Genomic DNA, 18,666 nt, shown 5'->3' on the forward strand with positions numbered 1-18,666 from the left:
AAGGGGAAACGATGATACCAGGATTAGTTGCGCCAGGTGGCACTAGATAGAGTGATATGGGAAATGTTGGTAAAATAGATCAGATCGGATCATCAGGAAAGCATGAAACCGAGGCTTCCGCAGAAATTAATATACATGGTGCATTACTTGTAGCACATCGATCTGGCTGTAGTTGACTTCCATCTATCCAACTTTAGAAAACTGGAGGTAATAGCGTGTGGAAGTGTCAAGGAATACCTAGCAGTTACACCCTGCGTCAATCAAGATATATGCCCGGCATCATCCGTTCACAAGATGGCCAGATCAGTCAAATCCAGGGCTCTCACGTCCCATTGCGCTCTTTTAAATGTTTCATCTCCGTCAATTCTACCCTTCCCCGGACACAGGTGGTGAGATGTCAAGTAGTTTTCTTTTGGCGAACCAGCAGGGATCAAGCTCCGAGGCCAATCTACCTAAGTACTTAAGTACCTACTTGGGTACTTATACGCCAATACGTAAAGTACTTTAGCTGGGTCAATTATGTTTAGATGTGGTACGCATAAGCCGTGCCTTGCTCCGCACCCTAAAGTACGTACTTAAGTGCTTATATCATGTACTACTTCGTACGCTGTTGTCTGTTGCTCCATATCCCGTTCCGCCTTCACAAGCAAGACCCGTGCGGCTAGCTGATGCATGTGCTCAATGCATAAAATGTGCATGTGATTTTGCATGGGGACTCCAACGACTCGGCGCCAACTGGCTTGCGCAAAGCCCCTTGGTAGTACTTAGTGGTAGATTGCAATGCCCCCCCACTAACCGAACCCATCCATGCCCCGGCCCAGTTTCCCGTCTCACATGAAGTCGTTCGTTGCTTGTTCCAACTCACTTCTGTTCCGCATCTGGCAAAGAAACATATAGCCGACTTGGTTCCCATTCCCACCACTGCCATCTATTCGTCATTCCTTTTATTCCAGGCTCCTTCCTTCCACAACAAAGCGAACCAGCGCGTGGCAAACTATTCCGTGGTTATTCATCCTCGTCCCTCTCACGCTCGCTCACGCCAACTGAAACAATGTCGTCGCCGAATAATACATCAACATCGTCCAGAGAGAATGCCGCCGCTGGTGCTGACGAGAAGCCTCGCTTGACTGAGGAGGAGAAGAAGCAGAATCACATTGCTTCAGGTATGGTGCCACATGACCTTATCTCTCCACCCGCCAACACCCAACATCCTGTATACTTCTGCTCGGCCGAATCAATGCTGCATGCATGCATTCATTTAGATTTGTCAATCAGATACCTTTTTTCCCTAGTCAAATTTTATTTATTTCTACTAACCTGCCTTGCTTTAATAGAACAAAAGCGTAGACAAGCCATTCGCGAAGGATTCGACCGCCTGACTGAACTCGTCCCTGGTCTAGAAGGCCAAGGCCGGTCCGAGGGCCTCGTGCTGAAGCGCACCGTCGAATATATGCGCCAACAAATGCAAGAACGTCGCGCACTTATTGAGCGCATCGAGCAGTCAGGCGGTCATGTAGACGACGAGCTCAAGAAGTTAGTTTGCTCCTCCCTTAACCCCTACCCTCATTTCTCCCATTCAACGTCCACTGGCCGAGCGAACGCTCCCAAGCCGAAATGCTCCTGTTGTCTTCTCTCCCACCGCCGTTTGCCATCTAACCATCTGTTAACCAGGGTGTTGAACGAACAGACTCATGGCCGCTCAAAGGGATGAATCCGGCTTATGCGTGTGACGATGGAATCTCTCAAACGTAACAAGGTGCCGACGGGCCTGCCATAAAGATCACTCCCCTTGCTTAATGAGCACTGGAGCACTGGAGGAGAAACTTTGACCGACCCATATACAAATATTACCTCCGGATGGCGAGCTTTGTGTTGAGGATACTTGCTCTAGCTATATCCCTGTTCTTCGCGTGTCTGTGCGATTTAACAGAAAGAGTGTATAGCCCCAGCTTCTGAACGATACCTGAGCCGAGGTCTTTGCGGGTCATAGCACATCATACCACAACCATCCCTAGTTGCCATTTCCGTCCCACATGGAACTGCTGATATTTTGGGGGAGGGGGTTCAGCGTTACGCTGAGCCAGGGGGTGGTGTTTCTACATTTGGCAACGGATAGTTTAAGAAGCAGATGATGTGCGACTGTTGTGATGAATGAGCGGAGGGTCACCACTACAGCATTTTTGGGCCGTTATTCGGGGATGTGATGGGTATTCTATTGTAGGATTATTGAGGCTATAGTTTACAATGTATAAATACAAGACATGTTTTAGTTACCCTATTCAAACGCGTCGGCCAATTCGCACATCTTGTCACGCATCTCCATGGGGCTCATTCTCTCTTTCCCGAGGCTGACTTGGCCATGCTTGACGTCCTCTTCGCCCACAACTAGGATCTGGCTGTAGCCGTTGATTCGTGCCTCTCGGATCTTGGAGCCGAGAGAGCGAGCACTATAATCGACATCGACTGCTAGGCCGGTCGGGTTCACGGGTCCTTCCGTGCTCGTTTGGCCTGCCTCCTTCTTCAGCCCGAGGAGGATCTCTTTGACTTCATCTGCCCAATCCAAAACGGGCCGTGATGTATTGACCGTGAGAATGATGGCTTGTCGCGGGTTGAGCCAAAACGGCCACTTGCCATCGTATGACTCAATCAGAAGGGCCATGAGCCGTTCCACCGAGCCCAATACCGCGCGATGAATCATGACGGGCCGCACAGGGCCGTATTCCGCCAACAAGACCGGATCATTCGTCGTCTCTCCCCGTGCTTCGTATTCAGGCGCGGGCGCCTGGTACTCGAGCGCGAAACGCTTGGGAAGTTGGAAATCCAACTGGATCGTGGCCGTCTGATGCTCTTTTCCGTCCGAATCCTTGATCACAATGTCAATCTTGGGGCCGTAGAATGCACCATCCCCCTCGTTGATGCTCCACTCCATGCCCGACGAGTCCAGCGCCATCTTTAAGCGATCCTCGGCCCTGTTCCACTCGTCTTCGGTGCCGATGAAGTGGTCCTTTGGTCGGGTAGACAACGCAAGTCTGTAGCCGACACCCAGGCGGAGAACGCCATATACGACCTTGACAAAGTCCAACGTCTTCTTGATCTCTTCTTCGACTTGCGAAGGGCGGCAGAAAATGTGGCCGTCGTCCTGGTGGAATCGTCGTACACGGGTCAACCCCGATAGAGCACCTGAGATCTCGTTTCTATGCAGAGGGCTAAAGTCGGCATATCTGACTGGCAATTCGCGATAGCTGTGGACTCTGGAAGCAAATATGAGGCAGTGCCCCGGGCAGTTCATGGGCTTCAGGCCGTACTCGTTGTCTGCTTCCAAGTCGGGCTCGGCTGGGCCATGGTCGCCTCCGCAGCACCCGCCTCCATCTTTGTCGGGGGTGCTCGTGTTTCCGGTCACGGTATACATGTCGTCGGCATAGTTTTCTAAGTGGCCCGACTTGGCCCAGAGCGCTTTCTTGTATATCGTTGGTGTGATGACTTCCTGGAAGCCATAGCGAGCGTACTGCTTGCGGATGAAGTCGATTAGCCGATTGAAGATTCTGGCTCCGTTTGGTAGGAAGATTGGGGACCCGGGGCTGTACGCGGAGGTGATGAAGAGTTCCTGTTGCAGGCCTATTTTTCTATGGTCGGGAGGTTCGCGCTTCTCTGGCTTTTGAGAGTACTGCCGGCGACAGAGACAGGCGGGACAGGTCCATCGCACGCGTGATATGCCCAGAGCCGCTTGTCTGGTAGCCCCTGAGCGTATCATGGCGGCGGTGGCTGTCAATGGCGGTCGAAGGCCACGATTGAAGCGCTTGGAGTTTGTCCGAGCTGGCCTTGTTGAGAGGTGAAGATGGAAGGGCTTCCTCAGCTCATTACTGGAAATGGAATGGATCCACTGACATCCATAGATTTCGTGCTGTGCTGGTTTAGGGGTCCACTGACGAGCAGAGGGCATGAGATTGCTGTCGACTTCAGACTTCATAGACTGCCTTGTGTATTCCAAATTTGCAGGAGATTTGGCACGAATACTAATTTGAACGGTCATGGAAGCTGGTACATGTGCCCTAAGTTCCTAATTGATTTGCCTTTTTTTTTTCCCTTTTTTTCTTTTTTTGCGTCTCTTGCAGTCAATGGTAGCGGTCATGGGCTGCGTGTGGTAGATACATAATTCGCCGGTGCCCGACAAGGTGCAGCAGGTCACCGCTGAATACCCTCATGTATGGTCAAATAATATACAGTCACATCCGAGACTTGAATTCGCCTTGAACAAGTCGGTCTACCAAGCCACGGCCAACTGCCGTGTTGTCTCGTGTTTACAGGCACGGATGCAGGTCAGCGAGGCTGAGCCAGGCTGGCTGGTTCTCGATAGCGGTTCAAGCGCTTAGTCCAGGTCAAGTTGGTGAGAGTCTTGTTTGACCCCTCCATTTTGTCTGAACCCCACCAAACCTGCCCGTGGGACATGCGTCCGTCGGTCAAGCTCAAAATTCAAGCTCTCGTGCTCCAACCCCACGGCGTTTGTTGGGACTAGGAAGAGAGTGTTATTTTTTTGCTCAAAAGGCTGTACATAGCCTGTTATAGGGAGCGGCAGGTGGTTAGTTGAACCGTCCTGGCAAAACAACCATGAGCTTTGCTATCGAGGTTCCTGGCGAGGCGAATCCCTTGTCCCTCGAAACGTTGTGCCACGCGTTGCAGGCTGCCACTTCGAACGACTTTGCGCAAAGGCAGACTGCCGGGCAACAGCTTACATCTTGGGAGCAGACACCGGGCTACTATTCGTCTTTGCAGGTAGGGAGACATTTACGCCCGCACATGCCAAATGAGGGCTGACCAGGTGCCAGGCCGTGTTCCTCGATAAGTCGATCCCGACCAACGTGCGCTTCCTCGCCGTTATTCAACTCAAAAATGGAATCGATAAGTACTGGAGGCTGTATGCGCATGCTAGGAATGGAATAAAACCGGACGAAAAGACCTTGATCCGATCTCGACTCTTTCAAGGAACAATTGACGAGGAAGAACGAAACCTGGCCCTGCACAATGCCCTTGCTGTGGCAAAAGTTGTGAGAATCGACTACCCGGCAAACTGGCCCGATGCACTGTCTCATACAATCGGCCTATTACGGTCCGGAAAGGATGGAAATCAGAAACATCTATACGGAACTCTTCAAATTCTTCTTCGGGTGGTGAAAGAGCTGGGAACCGCTCGCTTGAGGAAATCACAGACAGCGTTACAATCCGTCACACCTGAGATTGTCTACGTCTTGAATGATATTTATACCGAAAAAACTACACTCTGGTTATCATTCTTGTCCAGTAACCAAGGGTCCGGAGAGGATGCCAATGTTGCCATGCATAATAGTCTTTTGTCTTTGAAAATTATCAGAAGGCTTATAATCCTAGGATATGAGAGGCCGCACACCGACAAGTCAGTCGAACAATTCTGGACGGTTTCTCAAAATCAATTTGGACAGTTTCTCAACTTTGTTGGCCAGGAACCCACCATACCTCCCACCTACCAAGACCTTGTTGGCAAGCATCTTCTCCAGTTTACGAAATTGCATATAGACATGGCCGAACAACACGCAGCGAGTTTCTCGATTTTACCCAACTCTCTTCATCTTGTCCATGCGTACTGGGATTTGGTTTCCAAGTTCGCAGAAGTCTTTGACTCGTCAGGCGGCATCCGTCAAGGTTCTGGGGACGCTGGCTCATCCAAGGCTAAGGTTGAGGGGCCTCTGCAAGAACGGCTGGCGCTTAAAGGCCTGCTTTTGCTCCGAGCCTGTGTAAGAATTGCATTTCAACCGGTGCAAACCTTCAAATACCGGGCTCCCGAGACCAAGGCAGAGCAAGAACAGTCTAGAAATTTTATCAAAACAGAGCTTCTGAAAGACGATCTGGTCATTCAGATGGTTAACTCTATTATTACACATTTATTTGTCTTTCGACGCTCAGATCTTGAGGCGTGGGAGGAAGATCCCGAAGAGTGGGAACAGCAGGAGCAAAGTGAGGGCAACGCCTTCGAATGGGAGGTTCGGCCATGCGCAGAAAAGCTCTTTTTGGATCTGCTCACAAACTTCAAACAACTCATTATACCACCATTGCTTTCATATTTCCAATCTGCACAATCATCACAGGCCGACATCGCCACGAAAGAGGCTGTGTACACAGCAATGGGCTTAGCTGCTGCCCATGTTGTCAATGTATTCGATTTTGACTCTGTTTTGTCGTCAACGATTGTGAACGATGCTCAACAGCAAGGTGGCTTGCACAAAGTCTTACGGAGACGCATCGCTATTCTAATTAGCCAATGGGCACCAGTTCAGCTTGCAGATACCAGCAGACCATTGGTGTATCAAATTTTTCAGCATTTTTTGAATCCCAATGACGAAACGAATGATCTGGTAGTGCAAATCACGGCTGCAAGACAGCTGCGGTGGATCGCAGATGAGCTCGACTTTAGCGTCGAGGCATTTTTGCCATACACTTCTGACGTCCTCTCTCAACTCATCCAGCTCATCCAGAACGTGGCCGTTGATGAGACCAAGCTGGCCATTTTAGAATCCGTTCGAATCTTGGTAACGCGAATGGAAGAGCAAGTTTCACAGTTTGGCGACCAGCTAATGTCTGCACTTCCAGGCGTATGGGAGAACTCTGGTACCGAAGAATACATGATCAAGCAGGCAGTCATTGCTATTTTTGCGGCTCTTGTTATGAGTATGGGTGACGAGTCACAACGTTATCAGAACTTTATGATTCCTCTGCTATCAGAAGCCGCAAGGCCAGGGTCCGACATTCATGTCCATCTCATTGACGAGTCACTTGAACTGTGGAACGCAATTCTTATGCAAAGCAAAGCACCCCTTGCACCCGAAGTCATTAGCCTTGCGGAAATGGCTCTTCCTTTATTGGAGTACCAACCAGACACAGCATCCCAGGCACTTACGGCCGTAGAGTCGTACATCCTGATAGCACCATCTGCAATGTTGGAGGACAAGCTCCGCCGGCCAACTCTGGCCGCCCTCTCTGGCACTCTCAATTCCAAGAGCCGAGAGCAAGTTCGCCTGGGGACTGTTTGCATCGAGTACCTTGTCCGAGCAGCAACACAGCTCGGTGGGTCAAACGGAATCTCAGTCATTGTACAAGACATGCTAGAAACTGGCTTCATGAACCAAATCATGACGAATCTCCACGACGCATGGGAAGCACACCAAACAACCGGTCCTAACAGGAAGATTTCCAAGCTCAACACCATTACAGAAGGAGACTACCTGGCCATACTAGCACGGATTGCCCTGGCCGAACCCAACATGTTTGTACAAATGCTCACTGCATTCGGACCCCTCGAACAAGTGTGGTCTTGGCTTTCTGCGGAATGGTTCTCACACCTCTCCAGCATGGACCACCAAGAACGCCAAAAGCTGTACCTGCTCGGCCTCACGAGGCTGATTGAACTTCCGTCTCCCATGCAAGAGTTCACATTGTCCAAGCTCCAGGACTACTTCGACATGTGGACAAACGTCACCTCCGAAGTCCAAGAAGGGGAGTTGGGTGGTCATGATACACTTGTATGGGGCGAGCTGGAACCCTCAGAATACGATACCCCTAAGATGATAATAGAACGACAGACTATGGCCAAAGACCCGGTTCACTCAGTGCCGACATTCCCGTTTGTGAGTGCGAGGTTGCAGGATCTAGTAGCCCGGGTTGGTGGCGAGGCGGCGTTTGAAGAACAGTGGGCGGTGAATGTAGACAAGGATGTTCTGGAGAGATTTGGGCAGTTGGCAAACGCGGCAAGATAGCAAAATAGGTTTATGAAGACATGAGGTAGAATGCCATGAATCCAATAGATGTCATACGAGCTCCCAGCTCGCCAAACTAACTCATTGGCAAAACAGATCTCATGGCACATTGCGTATACAAGAACTTGACTCTTGGTTGTCTTGGCTGTTCCACCTTGACCGCAATTGCCAGAGATGGCGCAACTTTGTGGCTATCTGGGCGCAAAAAAGCCGGCCAATACCCTTCGCAAAGCACACCACACCCTCGGCTAGTGACTCACAACCTGGCTGTTATTGAATGGAGGCTGAAACAAGGGCACTATGAGGCCGCGGGAAGATGATATAATAACAGCAGTTGACTGCACTTTCTGGGCGTTGGCACTGTCCCTGGAAGCACGCGACGTCAAACCGCGTGGTGCGCGTCATGACTGTAAACAGCTGGGATCTCTCGTTGCAAAGAGCTGTCCGCAGCAGCTGGGAAGCGACGAGGTTCAATTGGTATCTGGGCTTCACTGCTTTTGGCGGGCCGCCGGTGCATTTTAAGATTGTACGTGTGCAAGACGGCTGTGTGTGCTCGGCCAAGGTTAACAAACAACGAGCAGTTTCGTGACAAATTCGTGGTGAAGCTGAGATGGATAGATGAACAACTGGTGCGCACTACACGCCGCAATGCCCCGAGTGTTTGTTGAATGAGAGATTTAACCGTACATTGACAGTATCAAGAGCTGTTTAGCATCTCGCAGGCATTATGCGGCCCCGCAAGCACCAAGATGCTCTATTGTATCAACCTCATCCACGGGGGCTTGCTTGCCGCCATCCTGGCGTTTCTAATATGGAGGTGAGTCGCAAAGGGGCCTTCGTCGTTGGCCAAGATATACAGGAAAGAGACACAGAGAGAGAGAGACTAAATACGCCTCGTCACAGTCTGCCCGGCGCATTGGGCATGTTTGGCCTGTCCATCGGCGTCTCCAACATCCAGGATACTCTACCGCGGGCGGTATACGCGCTCCTGTCCGGCCTCAATGCCGCCACCGTCGGCATAATTGCACTGGCAGCGGTTGAACTTTCCGGCAAGGCCGTCACCGACCAACTCACCCGGATACTGGTCTTCTTGGCGGCCACAGCGGGAATGCTGTACAACGCATTGTGGTACTTCCCGGTCCTGATGGTACTGTCCGGCTGCGCCGCCGTCGTACATGACTACCGCTGGCTTCACCGGCCGGTTCGCAACGTGAAGAGTCTGTGGGTGAGGCTGGGAGGAGCCTCACCGGAGCCAGGACGGGTCGTTGGTGAAGGAGGAAGCGTTCCTGGCGAGCACGACGTCCCTCCATCAGAGGACCCTGAGCCTCGCGCTATCCCGCAAGAATACCGCCTCGAGTTCTCCTGGAAGGTCGGGACGGCAATCATCACGGCATTCTTCCTCACATTCATCGTCATCATGGTCCTTCGTGGTGTTTTGCGCAGTCCGCCCATGCTGTTTAAACTATTTGCAAACTTGTACCTTGCAGGGACCATCATCTTTGGCGGAGGACCAGTCGTCATTCCCCTGTTGAGAGAATACGTCGTCGCAGAGGGATGGGTCAGTCCCCGCGACTTTCTCATCGGCCTCGCCATCACCCAGGCTTTTCCAGGACCAAACTTTAACTTTGCCGTCTTCTTGGGTAGTCTGGCCGCCATCAACAGCGGGTATTCTTCAGTGGCAGGCGCCATTCTCGGGTTCTTGGGGATATTTCTCCCCGGCATTATACTTGTACACGGGACCATGGGCGTCTGGAGCGCCTTGCGGAGCAGGCCGTGGGTGAAATCCGGGCTGAGGGGCGTGAATGCTGGCGCTGTCGGGTTGATCTACGCGGCTGTGTATCGCATATGGCAGGTGGGTTATATCGATGAAGGGTTTCAGTCAGGGAAGAGCCTTGGTGACGACCCGTGGTGGGTGGTGGTCACTGCTACGGCATATGTAGGTGGGAGGCATTTTGGGGTTCCCGCGGCGCTTGCGATTGTGCTTGGGGCCGTGTTGGGACTGGTGAGGTATGGTGTTGTTTCGGCTCAAAACTAGTAAGTGATATGGAATTTTATTGGAGGTGTGTCGTTGCGTTTAAATATTGTTGTTTATTTTACTTTATTTTGTGAAGCGATAGGGGCCATCCAGGTGCTCCGTAGTAGAATGAGGCTACGCATGTCATGATAGAAGGTACAGCATTCCAGCTGACAGTACTCCGTACTAGCTTCATTATGACGACCCTAACCCTAACCACATATCCCAAGGCTAACCCTGGCTCCTAACCTTAACCCTAACGCCTAGCCCGCTTCTTGGGAGCTGGGTTTATATTATACCTCGGACTTTCTAATATTATTTATACTATGACCCTATTAATTATTACCTGGGTTAACAGTCTTTTTAGCAATATCCCACTTTATATCTGGGGTCTGGTGTTTACTTGCTTTTGTATAAAAAGCCAGGACATTACTCTTGTGCTCACATTAGGTCAGCTACTTCCGCCCTCAAGAGCAGCCAGATCCCGCATTAATAATTGAGAGCCCAAATAAGAACTGCGAGGATGAAAGCTTCCGAATTCTTCATATAACAGAAAAAGAAGATTATTGTGATGCCAGAAATCTTTCTTAATACGATTTTGTCAAGGCGTTCTAAACGCCGCTTTGGCTTTACCACACCTTCATACTGTAAATGCGCTACGCATTCCTCCTCTTTATCGCAATGTTCATATAGCCATATTTTCAAGCCTGATCAGGTGTATTGGAGAGGGAAGATCGCCTAGCGCGACGGGCAATTCTCACCGAATCTGTGCCAGAGGAAAAGTCAAAACCCATCGCATTTCTCCATTATGCAAGCGAGACGCGAGCACTATCGAATTCTTTTCTACAGGTACCAAATCTCATATCGTACATTAAGCAATGCGTAACTACTACCATGAGAAAAGACAGGGGATTTGACTCCCATCGCTTCTCTTCTCTGAGTACCGTCTTGCGGGGTCCGGAAGCAATGTCTAAGTTCCTATCCTGTTTTTACAAAGTCAAATGCACAATAAAGCCGAGACGAGCGGTCAAGGTGTACATTATCCTTGCGCTGGGAGACCTGTCCTTTGAAAATACATTGCCGATGCTGGGAGCTTCGATAATGAGATTCAACCTCAAGATCAGGGAAACTTTGCATTTCATGGGCGATCTGCAACAGATGTACGGCGGTGGAGGAGTCGGGACACTGACTTCTTTCATTGGAACTCTCTATTGCTCAAGGACGAGGAGTTGCCAACATTGTCGCGACTAGATCCACTAGTAGGAGAGAACGGTCAAAGAGACAAGAAAGGGTCTGCAAGACCATAGTCCCATCCGTTTCTCTGCCAGTTAGATTGCCATGAAGGGGTTGGAAGCCAGTCGGGGGCGTTGCGAGAATCCTCCATATCCAGGTTTGCGGGCTGGTCAATTTCTCTTGAAGTATCTGAAGTTGAGGATAGCGGAGGGGGGAAATTGGTACACTGCGTATACATGCTATCTACTACAGATTCCATTAGCTTTCATGAATTACCATAAAACTCACATACGAGGCCTCGTACCTGACATGAAGCCTCCTGCTTCAAGACTGGGAGGGTCGTTCCCTGAGCTCTGTCCAACAGATGGTATAGCAAGATAGCTCATATATCTTGGCAAAAGATCCTGAAACCTATCCTGAACTTCTGTCTCGTACCCAAGACGCATGCAAATCTGCTCTAGGCTAAGACACGTCAGTAAAAGTCATCTGAAGACAATATATCTCGATTCGCAAAGATGCCGTACTTCAGGGTATCACCAGAGATAATCTTGATCATGCAAGGAATGGAAAGTGGAATTAGCTCGGGTGTATCAATGAGCGGAGAGGTATACTTCTCAGACTTTAGACAGTCCAAGAACTGCTGGGAACTCGATTTACTGTAGTCTGCAAAGCGACCATATTGAGCTAGTGAACGGCCACCTATCCCTGTTAGTTTTCACTTGTGGCATGCTTTTGGGTAGTAAATTCATTACATATCAAGAACAACTCAGACGCTCGGTCTTTCCAACCGCAAGAGTAGAGTTCAGAAATTCGCCGATTCACCCATACAGCTCCTCGCCGATATCTTTCCAGGCTTTTCTCTTTGACGCAAAGGCTCATGATGGCATCAACATCGCTCTGTGACTCGCCATTCTTTACCAAGACCTCGCAGTAAGAAGCTAGGATAACTTCCCGAAGCAAGAATATATTTGCCATGAGTTCGGAATGCTTTCGAAATTGACATGTGGAAAGGGCAAACTGATAGGCTGGTAAGAGGGTTGGGGAATAGACGGAAGATGATGAAAATCCAGAGATGTATTTGTCTACGGGCTCTAAAGTCCTGCCTGGAATCGTTGCGCCAAGAAGGGTAACCAAAACATGGACCATATCTTCAGCAGAGTTCAGTCCAAGGTCTCGACGCCTGTGCTCCCAGGAGGCAGTACAAGGAATTTCAAGCAGCAGCTTTTGCATTTCAACTTGCCATTGAGAGGGTCCTTTCGCAGTTTGAGGGGCCGTCGGATAGACTTGAGTGAGCTTCTTTGGTGGTGATGTCATTCTTGGATCGAATCGAAGGGCGTCGTCAAGTTGACACGATTCGACGCCTGTTAAAGAAGCAGGCTGAAGGATGTGATAGTTGAAACTGCAACTAGCAAAAAGGCTTTCGTAATACTCGAGTTTCTTCTCAAGATAGACGACGTAGTCTTCGATTGGTCCTGGGTGGTTGTCAACACGTCCAGGGGACATGTTGTTTGTGTAACAAGATGAATCATCTATAGTAGATGTGACACTGTGAAAGAAATACAAAAGAGATGCTCTAATTCTCACCGAAATTTGAAAAAGCTTGATCACAGATCAGAATAGAGACGAAAACGGCACATTGGAGTGAGTCCTGCTGATGTTGTTGGATAGGGATAGGGATGGCTCTGTTGATTGCAATTGCCAGGCGTCATAACGTCGGACACGATGTATGGCTCAACATGGCCGGAACAAGCAAAATATGAAGATCCAGATGAAAGGAAATCTGTACCAGTAGCAATAAGTAACAATGAATGTCATAACATCACAGAAGTGGGGCAGAGTGTTGGGGAGAGAGTACGACACCGTGATATACCGTTCAAAGTATCAGGAACTTTGATGACTATTTTCCTGAACACCTGATAGCTCATCGCTGTAGAGCTGAGTCCAGTACTGTGAACCACTGGATACTGTGCCGTATACAGCCTGGCGGATATTCGGCAGTACATGCTTCCTATATCAACGCCTGACATCAATCGGTGGATGTCTGAAGTCCAGTTCTAGGAACAGGCAAGAACCGACAGCCTTGGACACGCCAATAACAGCAACTCGAGAGTATCTACTGCTCATAAATCCGGCCTCGAGCGCCACAGGAGCTCATTAAGTTTCGGTATCATGCAAGACCCCTCCTCCCCTTTATGGGAGCAAGGATATCAGCAGGCAACGGCAGAATTTATTCGATTGTGGCTCGTTGAGGTGTGAGACGCGAAGTCCGGTCAGAAAAACGAGGCCTCAGACGCCAGCGCCGCTCCTTCTGTTTCTGTAAGTATCTTTCGCCGGGCGTACGGATACTCCGAGACTGCAGTTTCTTGGCTGGGCAACGGCAGATGGCGGCTTTACATGATATGTAAACTCAAGTACTTTGGCGGCCCACGCTACACTGGCCATGCCCTGTCTGTTACTGTTACTTGACAGCAACTGGAATCTTGCTTCATCCCAACCAAGTCGAACAAATCAGGTTGCCTGTCTTGCCACCCGGATCGCCGCCGGGCTGTCGGCAAATATCTTGCTGCGCGATTCAACTGATATGGGGCCCGTCGACGTGCCTTGGGCTGAATACCTGCCTCAGCTGGCAACGTCAACTTGCCCGGCAAGTCCTCCCTCCTTTCCTCACATTCGTGGGAGACCAATTAGATTTTATAATTTGTTTCCAAGCGCGCGAGGAGTCGTTGATGTCTAAGCAGCAAAAACTCAAGAAGCCTGGCGCCCCCGCCTCGCCCGAAAAATGTCTGGTACGTACTTGACATTTTAAGGAGGACAGAAGTCCTGGTCCCGGCAAAAAAAAAACCAGACTTCTTTCATCCTCAGCACCTCTAAATCCATCCTGGATACTAAGGAAATGACGACACAGCCGATAGCAGATACTGTCGCCTTCTGGGATCTTGACGTCGGAACCGAAAGGCAGGCAGCGCCCGTCTCTGACTCTGTCCAGCCATTAATCCACACGTCGGGAACCGTCGACATTGGCATTTTCGATGAGCAGAAAGATATCAGAACGCCTGTGAATGAGGCGGATGCTAAACCAGGTGGAAAGTATTACTGTTTGTTGGCTTGGCCTCCCCCCCTACCCTCCCAAAGCCCTATTCTCCTTCTGCGCCCCCAACAAATACGCAGGCTGACACTGACATCTCATGTTGTAGCCATTGTAAAGCTCTTCATCCGATTTGATGCTAGTGAGACATGGACTACGGCAACCGCATGGCTCTACAAGGCCGATGTCCTGGTCACTGCTGCTCACTGCGTCTTCAGTCACGGTCAGCAAGCAACATGCGTCAAAGCCTACATCGGTTATACTGCCGGTCCCGCCGGGCACCGATTCGTGAAACGGACTGCCGTCCCGGTCCAGTGGATGGACAGACAGACCGAGCAGCACGACATGGCTTTCTTACAGCTCGACAGCCCGTTCCAGAACGTCGTGCCAATTTCTTGTGACACGCCCGAGATCAGCGCACGACAGCACCTCACCGTCGTTGGCTATCCTGCAGATGTGTGCGCGCGCGGCGTGCCCGGTGGTGAAATGTATGAGATGAAGATAGACAGGGATATTAACCTCGAACACACAAGGTGCAACATGCTCAGGTACCAGGGCGACATCCAAGGAGGCGAGTACAAGCCCTTTGTTTTCCCCAGGGGGGTTTGAAGCTGACGACTGTATTCGCGGAAGTAGGCTTTTCCGGAGCTCCCGTCATACGAGATAGCGACTTTACCGCTGTTGGCGTCCACATCCGCGGGGGTTCCTTTAACTCGGCAGCTGTTATTGGCGGGCCCTATGGTATCAAGGCTCAAGCCTTTCAGGTGGTGCTCGAGATGCTTGAAGAGGGTGGCGGTGTCAATTCTGGCTTCCAGGTCGAAGTTGACCATGCCAGGGGCTGGTTAAAGTACGTACATGTACCGCGTAGTTAGATGTCAGGCTATGGGTCGTGGACGAAGGGTTCTAATGACAAATGAATTGGTTACGATTTCTCCAGTCAATCTCGGCTTAAACCCTCTTTTGGGGAGGCTCTCTGCTCGTTGGCATGGCAAAATCCAGAATTGGTAGCCTTTACACACACGAGTTTGGCAGTGACACAAAAGTGAGACTATGACTTTGAAATGTCCATCTGTGTGTTGATGAGGAACAAGGCAAAAGCTAGAATTAGTGAGGCACAGAAGGGTATCCTCATGACTGACCATAGACCCAAAGAGCCCGCGTCATATCCTCACCTCTTACCATACTTCTCCAAGGTGATGGTTGTGATGCCTAGTGGAGTGCAAAAATCCATCATTGACCGATCCGTCGAGGTAAAATCTCTCGTGCATCCAGTTGTGACAAAGACGGTATGCAATAAATGCAGGATAGATATGCAGTCGTATCCAGCCGCGAACCAGACTGGTAGTTGAGATTGGAGCATGTCAAGACTTTGCCCCTCCCGCTTGTGTAGAAGTCCCATTACAGGAAATCAAGTCGACGGCGTGACTGCTGGAGCAAATCAGCTTTTGAGAGAGCCGACAGGAGGGAACGGAGATGTCTGCCAGGGCCTTGACGGGTCGGACCAATGCTGGGATGCCTCGTCCAAGTTGGCAGTCTGTTGAAGCAGCAATGTGAATTGCTCGGCGGGCTCACTCTTTTTGCTAGGTGCGCTTACCCCTTTTAGTAGGTAAGTATTTATTATATTTAAACTCTTTTAATATATTTTTAAGAGATAATTTATAGTAAAATATATTTATTAATAATAAGATACATAGTAATATAGTAAAGTATATTTATTTATAATAAAACATTAGGGAAGTAACCAGATACCATCCGTCAAAGCCCCATGATATATGTATATATATGTCTGTCCGCCCGGTCCTTTTGTTTTCACCAGACTAGAATATCGCCAAAGATATAACGACTGGAATATCGCCCAAGATACAACGACTGGAATATCGCCCAAGATATAACGACTTCTCTTCCGCACTCCCCAAGTTACAGGTTCTGATCTTTGTGTGTCTGTCTGAATCTTCTATTTCCCACAGCCATGTCTTCGAGCTTCATCCACAATCCAGCTGTTCTAAAGCCAGGGGCGAACCCTCGCTCGACGGCCCCCAAGCCGCGCCGAGAGCAACTAGACAGTCAGCAGCCTACGACAAAATCCACTGATGTCTACTTTTGGTATTTCGACTCGACTCCAAGCGCTGTACCATTGTACAGCCAGAACATGCCATCCGTGCGCGACCTCAAAACCAATGGCGTGGAGTCGGTTGTGAATACCATCGATGGAAGGACGTCAGTCGACCTCGCTGACTACCAGACCGCTGCCGGAAAGTACCGTGGTATGTCGGAATCTCCCGAGCCGCATCGCAACCGCCGACTAATCTGAGGCATCAGCCGTTGTAAAGCTGTTTCTCCTCTACGACAGACAGGTTACGTCGGGCGTGACTCCCAAGGAAGCTGCTTGGGCTATAGCCACCGGCTTCCTTGTTTCAGGAGACGTCGTCGTGACCGCCGGGCACTGCGCCTTTGACTATTCTCGCAACCTTGGTCGACTTATCCAAGCGAAAGCCTATGTGGGATACGGGTCGAGCTCGGTTGCCTTTCGGTGCGGCACGGCTGTCGCAACCACCGACGGATGGATCAACAACGATGGAAGCGAACCTTGTGACGTTTCGTTCATCAAGCTCGCAAGCCCATTCAACGCTAACGAGGTCAAAGCTTTTTACAATCTCGCCCAGACACCGCTCCAGGACAAAGGTGCAATGCTGGGCGTTGTGGGCTACCCCGGCGACATCGTAGATGCCAAAGGAGAAAGGGGCGCAAGCATGTACGAGATGTTCAAGCCAACCGACTACAATCTGGCTGATGCAGACCAAAATATGTTGCAATATCAAATCGATACATACGGAGGTGAGAAGAAGAAAAGGCACCCCCAGATAGCTGTTGCTCGAGAGTAACCATGCGCGATAGGAAACTCCGGATCGCCCGTATTTGGTCAGCAACCCGTATCTGGCAAGCCAGAAACTTTTGACGTCGTCGGAGTGCATGTTCTCGGTGGCTATTCGTACAACTCGGCGTCGGTGATTGATGGAAACTATGGGAACCGTTGTCATGCATATTACAATATAGCCTCATCCCTCACCAACGCTGATCATAAGCCTGATGGTTCCACGCAGACCGACAAGGATCACAGGCCGTGGCTCTGGATGTGCTCTACCGTGACTACGGAGGCGTTTGATGACCAAGTGGGCGCCGGGCTCGACGACACTATAAAGCAATCACAGGCTGTCGAGGCCGATATATCATCTGCGATTGTAGATTGGGATACGCCCCTTACGTTCGGATCAAAGGCTGGGCCCCAAATGGCCATCTTGGCCTCTGCCGCCATTGCAGCAGCTGGCAGGCTTGCCGCTGACAGTGTCAACGGGTCCAATGTCGAGTCGCTAGCTCAAACCCGTCCATATGATGGCGTCCTTGGCCGTGCAATCCTCGCAGAATCGGCCTTGCAATACTTTTTCTCTCTGACCCACAATGATCAGGAGGCATATAGGGAAACCATGGGTCCGCTGGTGGCCGCTCTCAAGCCCTTTGTGACGAAAATCGCCCCCAGGATTCTCAAGGGGACGTTGGAACCTAGCATGAGACTCCTGCTGTCAAATCTCGCAGGAACCATCGACAGCAAAGCCAAACGCAGCACGACTCGTCCGACTGAAGCCGAAAAGGACACCGGTTTCGGACGCAAGCTGTCGCATGATGAAGACAAGTTCCTTCGCGGATTGATGGCCGAGGTGGACAAAAAGGCCATTGAGTCGTTCTTCACCACGCTGACGACGATTGGGGATGTCGTCGGAAGTGCTTTCAGAAAGGCTGGCCCAATTCTCAAGGATGTAGCCAAGATCGGGCTGGCGTTGCTTCTCGGAACGGAATCTGGAGGACTCGAACCCACGTCCCTTGATCCTCTGGCACACAGAGCAATCCTGGCAGAGGCTTGTTTGCAGACATTTGTCGAAATCCAAGACGATGCGACCAAGAAGGAGATTTACCCCAAGATGGTTGAAAACTTAAAGGTGTTGGGTCCCATGCTGATGAGAGCCTCGCCATTTGTAGCCAAATACATTGCTCCGATTGTGGCAGACATTCTGCGCGAGGTCAACCCCCAAAACAAGACGGAATTTTTGGATTTCACCTATGGAAAGGCGTAGGTGGGTAGATGGATTTGGGACCAGACTCACTCGTTTATTTAGAAGAAGATAAGCCGGCACGTCAAGTCTTTTGTTCAAAATCAGGTCGCTCCTTCAAGGCACCAGCCTGCCAGTATTTGGTTTACGTATAATACTACGCTGTTTAAGTAGAAATTTAAGCTTCTCTCGTTACTAATTTATCTGTATAATTATTATTTTATAAAAGGATATAATCGCCTTCGTATTTATAGTTAAGTATAATAGCGCCCCAGGGTATAAAGTATTAGGAGAAGAGTATAAAGAGTATAATAAAAATATAGCTTTAGCTAATTATTATATAAATATACTTAAATATATATAAATATACTTAAATATATATAAATATACTTAAATATATATAAATATACTTAAATATATATAAATATACTTAAATATATATAAATATAC

The 18,666-nt window shown here is 49.8% G+C and overlaps 7 protein-coding genes across 7 annotated transcripts; 5 read left to right on the forward strand and 2 right to left on the reverse strand.

Moving 5' to 3' along the window:
- Window positions 1-1,051: 1,051 nt before the first annotated feature.
- On the forward strand, window positions 1,052-1,711 carry MAA_05141 (Helix-loop-helix DNA-binding protein; the record flags this gene model as incomplete). The annotated part of the gene is made up of 3 exons (XM_007823139.2): window positions 1,052-1,163; window positions 1,335-1,533; window positions 1,672-1,711. 3 exons carry the CDS (start codon window positions 1,052-1,054, stop codon window positions 1,709-1,711), a joined length of 351 nt encoding a protein of 116 aa, XP_007821330.2.
- A 564-nt stretch (window positions 1,712-2,275) lies between these two features.
- Window positions 2,276-3,967, reverse strand: MAA_05140 (threonyl-tRNA synthetase; the record flags this gene model as incomplete). The annotated part of the gene is made up of 1 exon (XM_007823138.1): window positions 2,276-3,967. One exon carries the CDS (start codon window positions 3,965-3,967, stop codon window positions 2,276-2,278), a length of 1,692 nt encoding a protein of 563 aa, XP_007821329.1.
- A 638-nt stretch (window positions 3,968-4,605) lies between these two features.
- Window positions 4,606-7,781, forward strand: MAA_05139 (Importin-beta; the record flags this gene model as incomplete). The annotated part of the gene is made up of 2 exons (XM_007823137.1): window positions 4,606-4,770; window positions 4,824-7,781. 2 exons carry the CDS (start codon window positions 4,606-4,608, stop codon window positions 7,779-7,781), a joined length of 3,123 nt encoding a protein of 1,040 aa, XP_007821328.1.
- Window positions 7,782-8,184: 403 nt separating this feature from the next.
- Window positions 8,185-9,816, forward strand: MAA_05138 (chromate transporter; the record flags this gene model as incomplete). Its single annotated transcript, XM_007823136.2, has 4 exons — window positions 8,185-8,307; window positions 8,363-8,410; window positions 8,504-8,598; window positions 8,685-9,816. 4 exons carry the CDS (start codon window positions 8,185-8,187, stop codon window positions 9,814-9,816), a joined length of 1,398 nt encoding a protein of 465 aa, XP_007821327.2.
- Window positions 9,817-11,068: 1,252 nt separating this feature from the next.
- On the reverse strand, window positions 11,069-12,531 carry MAA_05137 (uncharacterized protein; the record flags this gene model as incomplete). Its single annotated transcript, XM_007823135.2, has 4 exons — window positions 11,069-11,271; window positions 11,333-11,490; window positions 11,553-11,727; window positions 11,781-12,531. 4 exons carry the CDS (start codon window positions 12,529-12,531, stop codon window positions 11,069-11,071), a joined length of 1,287 nt encoding a protein of 428 aa, XP_007821326.2.
- A 1,390-nt stretch (window positions 12,532-13,921) lies between these two features.
- On the forward strand, window positions 13,922-14,722 carry MAA_05136 (Peptidase cysteine/serine, trypsin-like protein; the record flags this gene model as incomplete). Its single annotated transcript, XM_007823134.2, has 1 exon — window positions 13,922-14,722. The coding sequence occupies one exon, from the start codon at window positions 13,922-13,924 to the stop codon at window positions 14,720-14,722; it is 801 nt and encodes a 266-aa protein (XP_007821325.2).
- Window positions 14,723-16,082: 1,360 nt separating this feature from the next.
- Window positions 16,083-18,240, forward strand: MAA_05135 (Peptidase S1/S6, chymotrypsin/Hap, active site protein; the record flags this gene model as incomplete). The annotated part of the gene is made up of 3 exons (XM_007823133.1): window positions 16,083-16,377; window positions 16,433-16,948; window positions 17,009-18,240. The coding sequence occupies 3 exons, from the start codon at window positions 16,083-16,085 to the stop codon at window positions 18,238-18,240; spliced, it is 2,043 nt and encodes a 680-aa protein (XP_007821324.1).
- Between the last annotated feature and the right edge of the window lie 426 nt (window positions 18,241-18,666).

Source organism: Metarhizium robertsii (assembly GCF_000187425.2).
Source record: "Metarhizium robertsii ARSEF 23 chromosome Unknown MAA_Scf_2, whole genome shotgun sequence".
In the NCBI taxonomy this organism is placed as follows: domain Eukaryota; kingdom Fungi; phylum Ascomycota; class Sordariomycetes; order Hypocreales; family Clavicipitaceae; genus Metarhizium; species Metarhizium robertsii.